The sequence below is a fragment of the Anabrus simplex genome, chromosome 1 (assembly GCF_040414725.1).
Source record: "Anabrus simplex isolate iqAnaSimp1 chromosome 1, ASM4041472v1, whole genome shotgun sequence".
NCBI lineage: Eukaryota > Metazoa > Arthropoda > Insecta > Orthoptera > Tettigoniidae > Anabrus > Anabrus simplex.
In genome coordinates, this window is record NC_090265.1 from 1380956541 (window position 1) to 1380974090 (window position 17550).

Sequence of the window (17550 nt, forward strand, 5' to 3'; positions counted from 1 at the left end):
GTTTCTACTCCTCATAGTTGCTATTTAACACAATACTGCCAGTTCAGATATAGTAATGAATGTTGGCAGATTTGTTACCAAAGTGCTTGAAAACTGTGAGTATAATTCACCAACCGTAACAGTGAAATTGACATAAAATTATAACATTATTTAATTGGTATACATAGTGTCATGTGGTTATACCAAACAGAGACTTTTCATTTACTCTGGAAAGAAAATAGTTTCCATTGTTGTCATCTACATTCTGTCATTTATATAAATGATAGAAATTTGAAAATTTAAAAAAATGTTCTACATTTCATGCTTGTAACCATTTATTCCTCATTCTTTTCCAACTGTGATATGATTTTATTCCTGTTTAAAAGGACATTTCCATTTTAATCAAAGTTGAATTTTGTCAACAGTGCACTGCCCTGCTGGAACATTTGCGGGAGAGAAACAAAAGCTATGTACAGCTTGTCCCCGTGGCTTCTACCAAAATAGGGATAGACAAGGCTCCTGCATACGCTGTCCACTTGGCACATATACCCGGGAAGAAGGTACGACTAATATCATAAGTCCATATGCAATTATAATAATCGCATTATTGGTTTCTTCTACTTTCAAAATATGCTAAAGACATCTCATGTTTGAAATACCCGAGATTTTCTTAATGACCAAGATCTAGCCTAACTTACTGAGCTAAGTTATTACTTTAAATAACATTTTATATAGGTGGCTGAACGGTCAGCACACTGGCCTTTGGTTCAGAGGACCCTGGATTCATTTCCTGGCCAGGCTGAGGATTTTAATCGTGAGTTTATTCCTCTGGTTCGGAGACTTGGTGTTTGTGTAGTCTTAATAGATTTCTCTTCATACACACACACACACACAACACACCACGCTACTAACCTCTGCAGAATATGCAATAGAGAACACATCCCTCTAGATAGGGTTGGCATCAGGAAAGATATTCAGCCATAAAGAATGGGTGAAGTCCATATCAAGTATCAACTCTAATAAATTGGTAATAAGGCCAGGAAGAAGATACTTTAGAAGGGTAGAATAATTTGAAAACCCCTTTCCCGAATGCAATTCTGAACTCAGCAGAAGTTCAGCATAGCCTAAGCTTAAAATACACAATTTAGGAAGTTGAAACTTAAATCCTACCTCATATTACATGTAGGAGGGATAGAAGTGTTCATTGCCAGTCCTGAGGACCAATCCACTCATCCTATGAATTGTGTTTATGTTTACAGATCAGTATCATGTTCCATTTGGTGTGTAAGATGTATGAGACAGGGGAAGTGCCATCCGATTTTCGGCAGAATGTTATTATACCTATTCCCAAGAAAGCCAGTGCTGACAAGTGTGAAAACTACCGCACCATTAGTTTAGTATCTCATGCCTGCAAAATATTAACACATATTATTTACAGAAGAATAGAAAGACAAGTTGAAACTTAATTGGGAGAAGATCAGTTTGGCTTGAGAAGAAATGTAGGAACACATGAAGCAAACCTGACTTTACACCTGATCTTAGAGGATCGAATTAAGAAGGACAAGCCCACATGCATGACATTCGTAGATCTTGAAAAGACATTTGATAATGTTGATTCGATCAAGCTATTTGAGATTCTGAAGATGATTGGGATCAGATACCTAGAATGAAGAATTATCTACAATCTGTATAAAATCAGTCCACAGTGATAAGAATCGAGGGCTTTGAAAAAAAAAGCAACAATCCAGAAAGGAATGGGGCAAGGTTGCAGTTTGTCCCCGCTCCATTTCATTGTTTATATTGCACCGTTCCCGCGTCCAGGTCGAGTTGCAATAAGATCCAGACTAGCTCGAAATTATTGTTAATCTTAAGTTCAGTGTCGATTTGGGGTCATGAGTTCTGATAGAGAGTCGTCAAACAGTATAAACAGATGAACTAGTATATATCTACACGTTGGATGTCTCCATCTCGTGATTTGGTTCATTTCCTTAAAAATTCCTATGATTCTTAGCCTATGTTCACTTATAAATACATGCTTGACCTAAGTGGTCATTGAAAGAATGAATAAATTTTATCTAATATGACTTTATTAAATTAAAAATATCTTGAAACTGATTTGAAAAACCTAATATCTTGAAAAGAATCTAATTATTTCATCACCTAACTAACCTACTTATTATTCACAAAACATTTAAAAGGCTAGTCTTAATTGAAAAATATAAATTCATGTTATCTACATGCTTTCAGTGGGAAATAAAAAATGTTGCTGATGCTCATTATTCAATATAAGTCATCAAATATAAAATCACGTTTCATATTCTAGCTTTTGCCTTTAAGCAACCTAATTTATTAAATTTTCCATTTAATTTATATATATTACATTTGCTAATCAATTCACAGAATTTCAGTTAGCTTTGCCTGCATCTATCCATCAATATTTCATTATCACAATCATCACACTTGTCAATCATCATTAAAAAAAACCACTGATCTTTTCATTCATGTCAATCGATCTCCTCACTCATGTAAATCAATCTTTTCATTAATGTAAATCGAGTATTTCAAAATATATGTCCCTAACATTCACACTTCAGCAAGACAAGATAAGACAACTCATTAAATGATCATTTTTGCTCTAAAAATAACCAAAGTTACCATTACTGCTAATTATCACGTGAGAGGTCACACCCGTTTTAGAACGCGAGAGGTTGCGCGAAGGCAAATTGCTCACGCTTCATATTTTAATGAGCTGCTATTTTCCTTTGGCAGTGAATGCTCTGATAAAAATAAAAATATGTACCCTGTGTAACTGCCTTTCGACTAGTACTAACATAATTACCCAGTAACAATATTTTCTCAATGTAAAAAAATTAATGAATTTTGTCGCAAAATCTGGTAAAGTTACGAGAGTTCTTAAAGAGCGCGAGAGGTCGCGCGTAAGCAAATTGCCGCAACGTTTCCATTTGTACATTTCAATGAATGATTTGGTCACAATTTAAGATAAAACTACAGCACCACACTTCACTGAAAGCCACCATAAACCTCATGAACTTTACTTAAGAAACTTTCTTGGAAATGCAGTCATGTAAGAATGCACTACGCGAGGGGTCACATGATGGCAATATGCCGCGGCAGATGCGAGAGTGAAAGAAAACTTAAACTACTCCGGAACGTAGCAGGCAATACACTGACGATAATCAATGTCAGGCGAGAGAGAGGGAGGGGAGGGGAGGGATGAAACGAGAGCCCTAAGCCCTACAGTGGCTAGCAACGAAATTATTAACAAATAAAGTGCGGCAAATTGCCGCAGGTGCGACCTCTTGCGTGTTATTTAAGTTATTCATCAAAAATAAATATCAGTTTCCAAAATTAAGTTAAGTGCCATCATGTTATCAGTTACACCTTACATCTATTTAATGTTATTCTTCTGGAAATTCTGTAGTCTGACATCTAAGAAGACTCCACTAATCAATGTTAACATCATTCAATTACAGATAACCTCTCCAGTGATACCATTTATTATGATCAAAGAATCCTCCTAACTCTATTTATTTGAGTAAAAATATTTGTGGTTAGAAATTCAGGACAATATGGGCTAAGTTCACATTAACTTCCCTATGTGGATTTGTTTTTGACGATCTACAGGTATTTAATGTTATATGGATTGTATTTTGTATTATATACGGAATACTGAAGGATTAATATGCGTTATGGAATCAAATATAACTATTCTCAACCTTAAATTGCGTCAACTAACTTAACATCATCAATAAAATATCCATCTCTTCAATCTCGACGAAAAATAATCATCACCATCATTATTATTCTTCTTATTCGACCATTCTTCACATATATATCATCTGCTTCAAATTTCACATCTCATATTTCACTCTTCATTACAATAATCACAAAAATCTATTTGATGCCTATGACTTCATAATTACTATTTATCCGCTTATATATTCCATTTTGTTCTCAATTTTCTTCAGATTCCTCTCATTTTCTTCATATGTCTTCCTATAACCTTGATATAACTTGTATATGGCATTACATTAACTCCATTTCATAGTATAATATCCTAATATAATCCTAACATTAACCACAATGTCATAATATCATATCAACATCTGAAGTAAGTTAACCTCTTTACTCAATATTGATTGCATTACAAACGCATGGTTTGGTTATCACTGGTTAAATATATCCTAACTCAAAGAACTTTTGTCATTCTAGTCAGATGACTACCTAATAACCTCCTATGTTATTAAATCAATTGCCTTTCCACATAACATCACTTCTTTAGAATATAATTCACGCCAGCACTACCCATATATATTTATTTCACAAAAATACAAAATGGCACTTCTTATAAACATAATATTTAAATTACTTACGGTACAGTATCAATATTTTAATAAACTTATCTTTTCTTCCTGTTTCCCTCGTTGCTGTGTATATGTCCAAGTGCTTAGGACATGCCGTCAATATGATTGTGACATCATATCAGCCTCCGGAAACATCTGGGAAGGTCTCTCTTCCTTCACCATCATCAGGGAATAGGTTTGTCAGCTTCAGGTCCCCATCTCCAGAGAGCCTTTACCTCGGTCTTATTAGCACATGACGTAGACCATTTCTTGCGCAGTTGGAACAGAAATACAGATTAAGATGGTCAGTTTCATCATCTTAGAGTACAAAGCCTTCTGTAATTTAGAAATATAATGATACTAATGCTTCTTGAATCGTACTGAAGTCTTGCAGACTACTAATATGGTTATCAAAGCTTCAATTATAACGAGATTGAATTTCCTATAGTTTCTTTCTAATCGCTGTTGTTCGTATTTTCTTGAGAACAAATCATGATGCTAGGTACTTCTTTCCTTGGTGTCTTGTGACGTAAATGATTACATAACAATTCTGTCCAGCTGTTCCGTTTCAATTTATCAATTTACAGAAATGCGGTATTCTCGCTGTCTCGCGCGATTTCTCCACTGTATATCTCTATTTGTTCTTCAACTAAAAACCTTCTTTTATGGCTATGGTCTTCTTTTCGTCTCAATCTGCTGTAGTGATTTTCTTGAGTATGTTCCTTTTCGAATGGAATTATTTTTCAATAATAAATTTTTAACAATATTCCATCTTTCATTCTTTTTCACCGCCTTTTATATGTTCTTTCTCGGTTTGTACCTCGTAAAAGTATGATCTTCTCGACATTTACGGTTATATTAGCGTGTTATTTTTAATGTTCTCGCAGCATAGCATCTATTTTTGTTCCAGAATATTCACTGCTAACAGTGAAATGGCACAATATAGAACAGGAAGTAAAGGAAATCAAAGAAGAATTTGGCAAGGGAATCATAATCCAAGAAGAGGAAATCAAAACCCTGAGATTTGCCGATGATATTGTTATTTTATCTGAGACTACAGAAGATCTGGAGAAATTGCTGAATGGTAATGACAGATTCTTGGAGGAAGAATACAAGATGAAAATAAATAAGTCCAAAACTAAAGTACTGGAGTGCGGTCGAACAAGGTCAGGTGATGCAGGAAATATTAGATTAGGAAATGAAGTCTTAAAGGAAGTAGATGAATATTGTTACTTGGGTAGTAAAATAACTAATGATGGAAGAAGTAAGGGGGACATAAAATGCAGACTAGCACAAGCAAGGAAGGCCTTTCTTAAGAAGAGAAATTTGCTCACTTCGAACATTGATATATTGATTAGAAAAACATATTTGAAGACTTTTGCCTGGAGCGTGGCATTGTATGGAAGTGAAACATGGATGATAACTAGCTCAGGAAAAAAGAGAATAGAAGCTTTTGAAGTGTTGTGTTACAGAAGAATGCTGAAGGTGAGATGGGTAGATTGAAGAACGAATGAAGAAATACTGAATCGAATTGGTGAGAGGAGATTGATTTGGCTAATTTTGACTAGAAGAAGAAATAGAATGATAGGACACATCTTAAGACACCCAGGACTTGTATAGTTGGTTTCTGAGGGAAGTGTGGACAGTAAGAACGGTAGGGGTAGACCAAGGTATGAATATGACAATCAGATTAGAGCAGATGTGGGATGTAGCAGTTATGTATAAATGAAAAGGTTAGCAAAGGATAGGCTGGCATGGAGAGCTGCATCAAACCAGTCTATGGACTGATGACTCAAACAAGAACATAAAACAAGCAACATTTTCCACAGAAATTGGCTGTATGATCACTACTGTTGGCTCAAATTAATTCAGTATGGGATCACTCCCAGAATTCAACACAGTGGATGTAATTAGCAACTGCGGAACAATAAAAACTCCTGCCATGAAACAGTGACCCTGCAGCCACACTCCGTTGAAGAGGAGGACTGACATGTTAGACCAATGGGTTTTGTCACTAACCAATATATGCACAGACCAATAATTTGGTAGCATTGTGTGAGTAACTGAATGAGGCGCAAGTAACAACAGAGCATCGTCCTCTGTGCTTGCTGCAGCATGCTCTCCAGCCTTGGGACTGCACTGAACTTCTGCCCTGAACTCTTTGTCAAAACCATTTAAATATTCACCTGGATGTTCTGTGTGATTAAGTTCTGGTTTAGATCACAACACATATAATTCATAATTCTGCGATGAGATCTAAAGGACAAAATGTTATATGGGACAACAGTTTTCAATGTTCTGTCTGTTATTACATTCAGCACAGTACCTTGTAACTTTCTGAGTGTGCAGCTACATGAAATGTAGCTTTCCGTTCAGTATCTTCTCATTTTTACAGGAAATATGTATTCCAAAGACAATGAACTGCTGCTTTATAGATGTGATATTGGCCAAGAGTTGCTAAAAAATTAGATGCTTCCATTAATGCATGCTCTTTTTAGTCAAATGTCAGAAGAATTTCAACACACAAGCACAATAGGAGATTGCAGTGTCAAGATATGTCTGATGTACAAGTGGAAATAGTCTAAATTATCTTGTTTATCTTCATTACATATTTTTACAGAAACTTTGTAGTTTCCATATCTGTCATATCTCGTATCTAAATACATTTAATATATATTTTCTTCTCTGCGTATATGTAACATTCTTAACAAATAGTTAAAATTCTTCCTGAAGACTATTCTTATTTCCATAACAGTCTTATTCTTTAATTGAATATTTAATACAAATTTATCATGTACAATATTGATGGAACATCCATAATTTAAATTCACCTGTTTTGAACTTCTAGGATCAAAAAGTGTAGCAGATTGTGTACCTGTGTGTGGTTATGGTACATACTCTCCTACTGGACTGGTACCTTGCTTAGAGTGTCCCCGCAACAGTTACACTGGAGAGCCACCCACAGGAGGCTTCAAGGACTGCCAGGCCTGTCCGGCCAGTACTTACACGTATCAGCCTGCAGCACCACATAAGGGATTTTGTAGAGGTGAGTAATAACTGGTAATCAGGCATATGTTTAGAAATGTATCTTGGGGGAGGTCCGGCATCAGCACTGAGTAGAGTAGTGGCTAGTACAGCTCTACATTCGGGAGGCAGAGAGGCTGGTCCCCACCATTGGATGTCCTGGGAAAGGTTTTCCGTGCTTTGTCTTTCTCCTGCACTTAGGTGAATGCCAAAACAGTTCCTATTCTAGGCCACGGCTGCATCCACCTCATCTTCTCCATTAAATTTCTAGTTGGTCAGCCACAGTTTATAATAAAGCAAGAAATAGAAATAAGAGCTGATAAAAAGATATTGTTTGTTATGGTGCAAAGATCACCAAAACCCCAAGCCAAGCCCCAGGATGACGTTTGTAAGAAACTCCCCTGTCTGCTTACAGTTTTATGTGACTCTTGGTGTAGTGATCATACCCACCCTCTATCTACTGCTTATTTCCAGAACTTGATACATATTTTACCATGAATATTTATGTTGCTTTTGCATAACTTTCTTCTTAAAGAATAATATATATCTAGTAATCTTCCAGTCCTATTGTCCAGGGGTAGTAACTCTGCCTCTTACAGAGAGGCCCCAGGTTTAATTTCCAACCAGGTCAGGGATATTTATCCAGATCTAATGGTTGGTTTGAGGTCCACTCAGATTACAAAAGAACAATTGTGGAGCTATCTGATGGTGAGATAGTGACCCCGGTCTAGAAAGCCAAGAATAACAGCTGAGATGATTCATTACTCTGACCATGTGTCACCTCATAAGCTGCAGGCAAGCTGATCAGCGCAGTTGCTTGATAGGCCAAGTCCTATCAGAGCTTTAGGTCCATGGGTACAGGGTTACCAATTTTGTTCTCCATTTGAAGTGTTTTGTTGCACAATCATGTCCTATATGAGCTACCACAGCTAAGAGCTGTAGCGTAGTGTTACAGGTACAAAATGACGGTAGAACATAATGAAGGTTCTTGTGCGTGTGTGGTGCGTGCTTGCACAAGTGTCAAGGTCAACAATTTTACAGCGAATGGTATGTTCAGATTACAATCTAAAATCCAACTCTCGTGGTGGATTCAAGAGATCTGTTGATTTTATAATTCTCTGTGAATGTTCAAAAGAGCCAATCCATTGAGTCAATTTTCACTTGTTTATTGTCAGATTCTATTTATTTTCCTGGGGCTACGCCCCTGGCTAAGAGCAATTTAATATGATTTAATAGGAAATGCATACCAACTGGGCATAAGACTAGTGTAGACACTCCATTCACTCCACTCATTATACACGGAAGCTGAGCGGCAGGTGATGCTCTTTTATTTCTGTTCTATGCTTAGTTCACAGGATTGCCTACAGCAGTGTCTTTACAAACTGTGAACTGTTACAACTGTTACGGAAATGTCCAACGAAAAGCACAGGAGCTATGCCATCCCGGTATCCAGAAGAAGTTTACAAGCGCTAAATCATTTTTGGTTCTTGCCATGCGGGCAGTATGCACCGTGGCAATAGTTAAAAGCCTCTAAAGGGAGTGTGGCCAATGGCTGTACTCATAGCTGGCCGGCTAATGGACAATGGCACGTAAAATATTTCATTCGGTTATAAAAGTACCTTTTTGGGTGGGTTGGGTGGGTCCCTGTCATTCGTAATGAACACATCTCTCTTCTAAAAGGATTTTAAGGTAAAATTCATATATATTTCTTTGCGAAGTTATGTGCTATACGCTGGAGTGCCTACACTAGATGTGTAACCTATACTGTAATCTGAAAGTTAACTTTTAGGCACAAAATAGTTTAAGGTCATATGTTGACAAAATGAGATGCAGAAGTTCCAAATAATCTTCATATGTATGAGCACAGACTGTGACTGTTGTTGTATGCCTACAGTAACTTTAATATTCCATTCAATGCTCATTTTCAAGTAAGTTTTGTTGAATTTATAAATATAGAAAATATTAATCTAGATAGTTGTAAGGTCACTCAGTAAATCTTTTGTCACTGTTCTGTGAGGTCTTTTAAAGCATTTAATAACCCCAACTAATTTTAGTTGTTGTTGAATTTTGGATCATAAAGCTAAGAATAAGATTTATGGTTAATACATAAACTATGTATTGATAAAAATATATAATCAAAATCGACTTTCAGCCTATTACAATGCAGTCGTGAAAATTCAATTCAAAACTGCACTCTCGAGAGATCAAGGCAGGCTTTAAGGTATGTACATGAACAGTAAACAGAACTGAGTTGACCAAATTTTAATCGTGCATCATCCGATTAACTGAACACTTCATGGTAAAATTGATTGAGAGCCAGTTTATTATTAGCAATTGATTGCTCTACCAGTTGATCTATGGTGGCCTAGGTCAACCTTGTTCTGTTGGAAAGGATCTAATTCACTATAGCTCAATTGGTAGAGCAACCGACGTGAAATGGGGTGGTTGTGGGTTCGGATCCCGCTGGTGTCCGGTTGGCCATTTTTGTTCTGTACTTAACATCCCTTCAACACATACTAAATTTACATAACACGACCTAATTGGTTGAAAGTCAATTTCGATTACAATGTGGTCGTGAAAATTCAATATTCATTGACTTGGCCCACAACGGGCGATTTGAACGCACTCTACCGTGTGATGGCAGTACTGCCAGACAAATGTATAATTTAAAATAGTTTAATCTATAGGATTACTTTGTTTAAGACTGTGCTGCTTTAAGTGATTAGAAACTGCACTCTTGAGAGATCAAGGAAAGCTTTAAGGTATCTACCTACATGAACAGTGAACAAAACTAAGTTGACCGAATTTTAATCATGCATCATCCGATTAACTGAACAGTTGATGCTAAAATTGAGAGCCAGTTTATTATAAGCAATTGACGACTATGCGTAGAATGAGGTGGTTCATAAATGTTAATTCATTGAAGTACTTTAGGAAAGTTTATTTTATTGATTGTAATTTTGTGTAGGGTATTGATGTCAAAATTATTAAGTAGTCTTTTCAAGTGGGGAAGTTTCAAAATATACATTGTAATCATCATTATAGTGTATATACTCATTGGAAAGGAACAAACAAGTGTCAAATTAAGTCATATAGAGAGAGAAAGGAACACACTGACTGCCAATTTGTTCCAAAGTGTTCATTATGGGGTATATGGTGTGTATATTTTTGTCTTCAGAGAATAAGATATTGTGGATTTATCCATAAATACCATTTATCTTTCAGCTAAGTGTTCTCCTGGTCAGTACTCTGATACTGGGCTCTCACCATGTGCTCCTTGCCCAAAGAATTTCTATCAACCCCAGGCAGGTCAGACTACTTGCTTTGAATGCCCTACAAACATGAAGACTGCTAATGCTGGTGCTATTGGAAGAGAGGAATGTGAGCCAATTCAGTGTACAGAAAATGCTTGTCAACATGGAGGCCTTTGTGTTCCAATGGGTAAGTTTCTTATCTTATCCCTTAAGAAATATTACCATGTAATCAGCAATAAATCAATTTTATAAGACAGAAAAACATACAGAATACATGAAATACAATAGAGAAACTCTCCAATTTTAATTTTAGCAATAGAATGTTCCCATTATATAAACTAGTTATACATAGGCCTAAATGGGAAATAAGTTTCTGTATATTGGAGTGAACAATGAACTATTTTGCAGGAAATACTGCTAATTATACAGTGTTTGATGCATTTTAATGGTTGTCACTACTGCTTGGTAATTTTAGAGGAAAAATTGGAATTAACACAACTATTTGCTTGTAGTTGTATCAAAATATGAGGTATATGGCATTATTCTTCATGTTAATTATGTTATAATAAAATTAATATTTATTTCTCTATCAGTTATGTAATCATTCAAACAGATATTCTCCACTTACAGTAATGATGAGATATTCCTTCAAAATTTAGGGAGATTTTATAGTTCCTACTCTGTTTGTTTTTTGGTAGTTATGATAAGAGTGACAACAACAAAAATCCTACACTTGCCAAAATACCATTCAGTGGTAACAAGCTTAATTTCTAAAATTTGGCCTACTGTGAGCCATGGGAAACAACTGGTTTGCTTGTTAGTTTTTTCTTCTCCTCGAAGAATTTCTTTTCACTGAGATACCTCCTGCTTTCCTCCAACCAGATTATCTTGGCCTTTTGACTTTAGTTTTTCCTGGCACCCCTTAAAATTGTTAATTTTAGTTCGAAACATATCGCTTTAGAATCAATCCCAACTTCTACCATGTTCTTGCTTGTTTCTGCAACACATCTGTTCTCACTCATTCTTGTGAGCTGGCCATAAATCTTGGTCTTCTCTTGTGCATTGTGTCTGTAATCTTCTCTGTATGTATGTATAGATAATTTTTCTCCTCCTCTGTGTACCATTCTCTCCCTTTACCAGTCCAAGGATCTTCCTTAAGATTTTTCCTTTCTTCTCAAATTCTTTCATTTCCCCTTTCCTGTCAAGTATTGGATATTCTGAACCATAGAGTCCTTCTGGCTTGAAACTGTGGTGTAATGTCTTATCATTGCTTTATAAGATATTGCATTCTTGTTATACTTACTCTGTACCAATCTGTATGCTTGTTTTATCTTGATTCTTTCTTTATTTGTTTCTTTATCAAGCCCATTCATCTGGAGCCATTCACCGAGATTAATGTGTCCATTCGCTTGATTTTTCCAAACTTTGTTTCCATATGTTTTTCTCCAACATGTCCGTATTCCATACACTCTGTTTTGTCGTAGGAAATCACGAGTCCTGCTTTTTCTGAAATTTCATTTCTTCAGACATTATTCAAGCTTCCTTTTTAACTTTTGCTAACAGTGCCAGGTAATGAGCAAGAGTTAGTCATTCCTCCTTTAACCTCTGCCTCTTTAGACTAAAAGAGATTCCCTGTATTTTTTTTATTACTTTCTTCCTTCTTATTTTATTTTTCAGGACAGTGTTAAACAAAATTGGTGGCAATCTGCTTTTCTGCCTGACTCCTGTCTTAATCCCAAACGGCTTCAAAATTTCTTCCCAAAATTTAACTTTTGATACAGTTCCTGTTAATGTTTGCTTTAGTATTTCCCTGGTCTTTCTATCTACCCAAAATTCTTCCAGAATAAAGAAGAGTGCCTGTTGATCAGTTGAATCATAGGCCTTTCTGAAATCAACAAATACAACTATTTCTTCCTGTTATAATTCTTAGTCTCAGTATGCTTTTGAGACTAAATATCTGTTCTGCACATGATCTTCCCTTTCTGCAGGATTCTTGATATTCACCTATTTGATTATCCAACTATTCTTTTACTAAAGCCTTGGAAGCAGATCTGGCCAACAGCTGATGACAGTTAAAGCCTTAGAAAGCACTTTATATGAAGCTGGTAAAGTGATATTCATTGGTAGTTGTTTATGTTGGTGCGGTCTCCCTTCTTATGGAGTGGCTGTATAAGGGTGTATTTCCAGTCTCCGGGGATTATTTCTTTTTCCCAGATATTGCAGATCAGTCAATGTGAGTTCTCTGCTGCCTTATCCCCTGTGATTTTCCACATCTCAGATACTATTCCACCTTCCCTGGTTGCTTGATAGTTTTTCAGTACTTTGATGATTTAATTTATTTTCATGAGAGATGATTTTGACTGTGGGTTTGCTTTTGGTGGTCCCTGGCAGTTTAGAAAGGTTATGAAATAGTTGGTCAAAAGCTGGCAATTCTCCCTGTTGCTTTAGGCTGAAGTGTCTTCCTTTGTTTTAAAGCATGAAGTTGGAGGCTGATATTGCTGTAGTTCTTCCTTGAATGTTTTGTAGAATTCCCTGGTGTTGTGTTCCTTGAAATCTTCTTCTTTCAACATTTTCTTAAAGGTTTTTGTCATACTTCCTCCCTTTCCACTTACGATCTTCACAGTGTTTTTTTTTTTTAAAGTCATTCCATTTTCCTTTGATTTGGTTTGGTTTGGTTTTCATCTCTTCCAGGCCTTTAGCCTCTCAGCAAGGATATTGCATTGTTTGTTCCACTAACTGTTTTTCCTTTTTCATTCCGTAAGTTTTTGGTTGCGTTTGTAAGTGACTCCCTGATTTCTTCCCAGCAGTTCATCTTCAATTTTGAGAGGTTTTTGTGATATTTTTGTTTCATTTGAGCATTTCTGTCTTTATCCTCAGTTTCCTTCCAGCTCTATTTTAAGGTCTATCTGGCTGAAATTTTACTTTAATCTCCATTAAATGGTGGTCCATGATAATATTTAAACTTTTCCTCACTTAAACATTCAGGGTCTCTCTTTTATTTCAGATTGTTATTGCATCATGGTCTCTCTCAGGCTTACTTCATTAGTATAAACTCATTATTTTTGTGCTTGTAGTCAAGCTGAATGAATCCTGTTTATTCTGCTTATTTGCATGAGATTACAGTTTCTGTAAGATACTGCAGATGTTTACAAGTAATTCACATTTCTTTGAAGGTCATGGAATTCAGTGCTTCTGTCCTGCGGGATTTTCTGGTCGGCGCTGTGAAATCGATATTGATGAATGTTCCTCCCAGCCATGTTATAATGGGGCCACTTGTATTGATTTACCTCAAGGATATCGTTGCCAATGTCCTTCAGGTAAGACAACTTTGCATTAACTTATCTGGTAACTTGTAGTTACAAAATATTAGAAATGATCCATAGAATCCATGCTGTATGTTTTAAATAAATAACAACTTTCAGGTTATAGTGGAATAAACTGCCAAGAGGAAAGATCAGACTGTCGAAATGATACCTGTCCAGAAAGAGCCATGTGTAAGGATGAGCCTGGAATCAACAATTTTACTTGTTTGTGTAGATCAGGCTATACAGGAGTAGACTGTGACATAACGGTACGTATGCAGAATTATTCTCCACCACATTATTTATAAAACAGAGTGAAGTATCACAAAACAGAATGGCCCAGTTTATTCAACCTCAATTAACATTTAACTGCATGTTAAAAAAATAATTTAACAGTGAACTTAACCAAATCAGCATTTAATTAACATTGGTTAAGACTAACAATCTGTTAAACTCTCAGTTAACTTAACTGCTCAGGTTCAAGCAGTTAAATTCTCTGTTAGCTCAAAATATGGCAGGAAAATTAGATACAGAACTTCTATATATTGTATATTTGTAATATGATAGGCCTTTTCCAGAAATAATTAGAAACAGAAGAGATGATCTTCATACAGTTGTTTCAGTTGCTTGATCATACGCTGGTTAACATCAGTATGCATATTGAATTCGCTACAAATTTTCTGTCAAGCGTCACTTTCTGTTTTGACACGGATCCATTAGTTTGCTTATTTTCTCTAATAGGAAATAATTTCTGGCTTTTCTCACATGTTTTCATATTGGTCTATAGAGCAACAAAAAATTCATGGTCAAGACAAAAAGTTCTAATAAATGTTGACTTCACGTGCCTTGGTTTACAGCTATATTCAAACAGAAGCGCATGGGAGCGCGCTCAAAAACTGCATGGTTCTGCCACTGCCTTCTAGATTCTCACTGATTGTGACTCTTGTGAGAGTTAACGCTGTGTTAGCTAACAGTTCCCCGGAAATGTATGGATAAACACAAGAATCTTAACATGCAGCTAAATTTTTAACGCTATTTAACAAACAGTGCATCAGTATTCTTTTAACTGAGATTGAATAAACTTAGCCTATATCTAATTAAATAGGTTGTTATTAGATTTCAATATGTTTCTTTCTCTGTATGTATTACCACAACATATATTACCTTTACTGCAATTGGTTTTCACCTGCATTTTCCACATCTGTGTAAAGATAGCAGTAATGGAAAGGAACAAACAAGTGACAAATAAAGTCATACATAAGAGAGATAGGAAAAAGAATATGAACACATAATAGGACCAACATAATGGCAGATCAGCTTTATGAGAGGGGGCAGTAGAAAAGGAGCTAAGGACAAACATGGAAACACAAAAGAATAGGGCAATTTCCACATGTTCATAGATAGACTGTCTTCTTATCAATCCCATTTGTTCTCAGCTGAGCTTGTTTCTGCTTCTCAGTTTCATCAGGAGGGTAAGGAGTAAGACTCGGGAGTAAAAAGATGAGCTACTTGACCAAGCGGTATGTTCCGAGCTATCGGTGGAGAGAACACGTGGAATTACATTAGTAGACGAATAAGCTTGAGTGGAGCTTTTAAAGGTAGGGAGAATCATAATATGAAGACAAAATTGGAATTCAAGAGGATAAATTGGGGCAAATATTCATTTATAGGAAGAGGAATTGGTAATTCCCAAGGTCTTTGAAATCATGTAAGGAAAGACCAGGTGGACAATTGATAGGAAATCTGCTACCTGTAAGATAGCCCTAAATGCAAATCAATGATGATTGATTGATGTAAGCCTTAACACTCATCATAGAGCCACTTTGATAGATCTTCAGTCTTGTGAGAAGTGTGGGATAAGAAGAAAACTGGATGGAAACAGGAAAAGGGAAGAGACAAAAATATATAGATGAATACAAGTGGTAAACGACCGGGTACAACTCTCCTGTTCAAGCTTGGAAGCAGAAATGAATCCAACATGGACATCTGAGCCCAAACTTAGAAACACTTTGGTAATACTACTCTTTTGTCAGAAGTCTTTGGATATTTTCCATTTCTTGAATCAAGTAATCCTGGTGAGAGTGCCATACTCTGGAACCATACTCTAATTGTGGTCTTACCAGAGAATGCCCTCTCCTTTACATCCTCACTACAACCCCTAAAGGGCCAATGACCTAGATGTTAGGCTGCTTTAAACAACAGGCATCACAACCCTTAAATACCCTCATAACCATATGAAGAGATTTGTAACATTTATTTACAATTTACAATCCCATTTCTGTGATTATCCCAATGAAGACTTTTTCTTATATTAACATCTAGGTACTTACAATGATCCCTATTAGGAACTTTCACCCCATCAATGCAGTAATTAAAATTGACAGCACTTTTCCTCTTTGTGAAACTCGTAATCAGACTTTCCATCCCATTTACCATCATATCATTGCATGGGCGCCCATATGATAGTTTCTAGAGGACCAGGGGGTACGTAGTAATTTTAATATTTTGGAAGACAAATGGCGATTTTAATTCTGCGGTAGAATAACCCACGGTATCCCCTGCCTGTTGGTGGTGGACGGTACTACCTCTTTTACGTAATACTGACTTTTAAATCATTTTCTTGAAAGGAAAACACATGACTACACCAGATTTTTGCCTTTCCCTGAGAGCTAGAGGGGGGCTGCTGCCCCACCTTGCCCCTGGGTATGGGCGCCCTTGTACCATTGCCTGCTGTCCATCTCACAACATTGTCAAGGTTTTTTTGAAGTTGCTCACAGTAAATAAGATATAATTCTCTATATACTGAAACATCATCTGCAAAAGCCTTATCTATGTATCCACTTCTTTATTCATATCAATTATATATCTAAGAAAACATAAAGACCCAATAATACTGCCTTGAGGAATTCCCCTCTTAATGATTAGGGAACCAGATAATGCTTCACCTACTCTAAATCTCTGAGTTCTATTTTCTAAAAATAAAGCCACCCATTCATTCACTTTTCTGTCTAGTCCAATTGCACTCATTTTTGTCACTAGTCTCCCATGATCTATCCTGTCAAGAGCCTTATATTGGTCAATAGCAATACAGTCCATTTGACCTCCTGAATCTAATATATCTGCTATATCCTGCTGGAATCCTACAAGTTGAGCTTCAATGAAGCAACTTTTCTGAAACCCAAACTACCTTCTATCAAACCAGGCGGTAATTTTGCAAACATATCTGATATAATCATAATGAATGCTTTCTCAGACTTTATAAATAACACTTGTCAAGCTGACTGGTCCATAATTATCGACTTTATGCTTATTACCGTGTAATTTGTACACAGGGGCTACTATAGCAACTCTGCATTCATTTGGTATCACTCCTTCATGCAAACAGTAATTAAATCAGTACTTCAGATATGGTACTATATACCTTTAGAAATCCCATCAATTCAAGCTGCTTTTCTAGTTTTCAACTATAATATATTATTGTAAATATCTGTTTTCTTAGGTGAATTTCAGTACTTCATTAGTATTAGTCATCTCCTTTACCTGTACATTATCCTTGTAACCAACAATCTTAACATACTGCTGACTGAATACTTCTGCCTTCTGTAAATTATCACATATACACTCCTC

General features: G+C 36.2%; 1 protein-coding gene across 1 annotated transcript in view; it reads left to right on the top strand.

Moving 5' to 3' along the window:
* LOC136858359 (uncharacterized) overlaps window positions 1-17550 on the top strand; it is a 362414-nt gene that overhangs the window by 253443 nt on the left and 91421 nt on the right. Inside the window, exons 34-38 of the mRNA XM_068225517.1 lie at window positions 405-539; window positions 7192-7389; window positions 10593-10808; window positions 13795-13938; window positions 14044-14192. Coding sequence (XP_068081618.1) covers window positions 405-539; window positions 7192-7389; window positions 10593-10808; window positions 13795-13938; window positions 14044-14192 — 842 coding nt within the window. The remainder of the gene's footprint in view (window positions 1-404; window positions 540-7191; window positions 7390-10592; window positions 10809-13794; window positions 13939-14043; window positions 14193-17550) is intronic.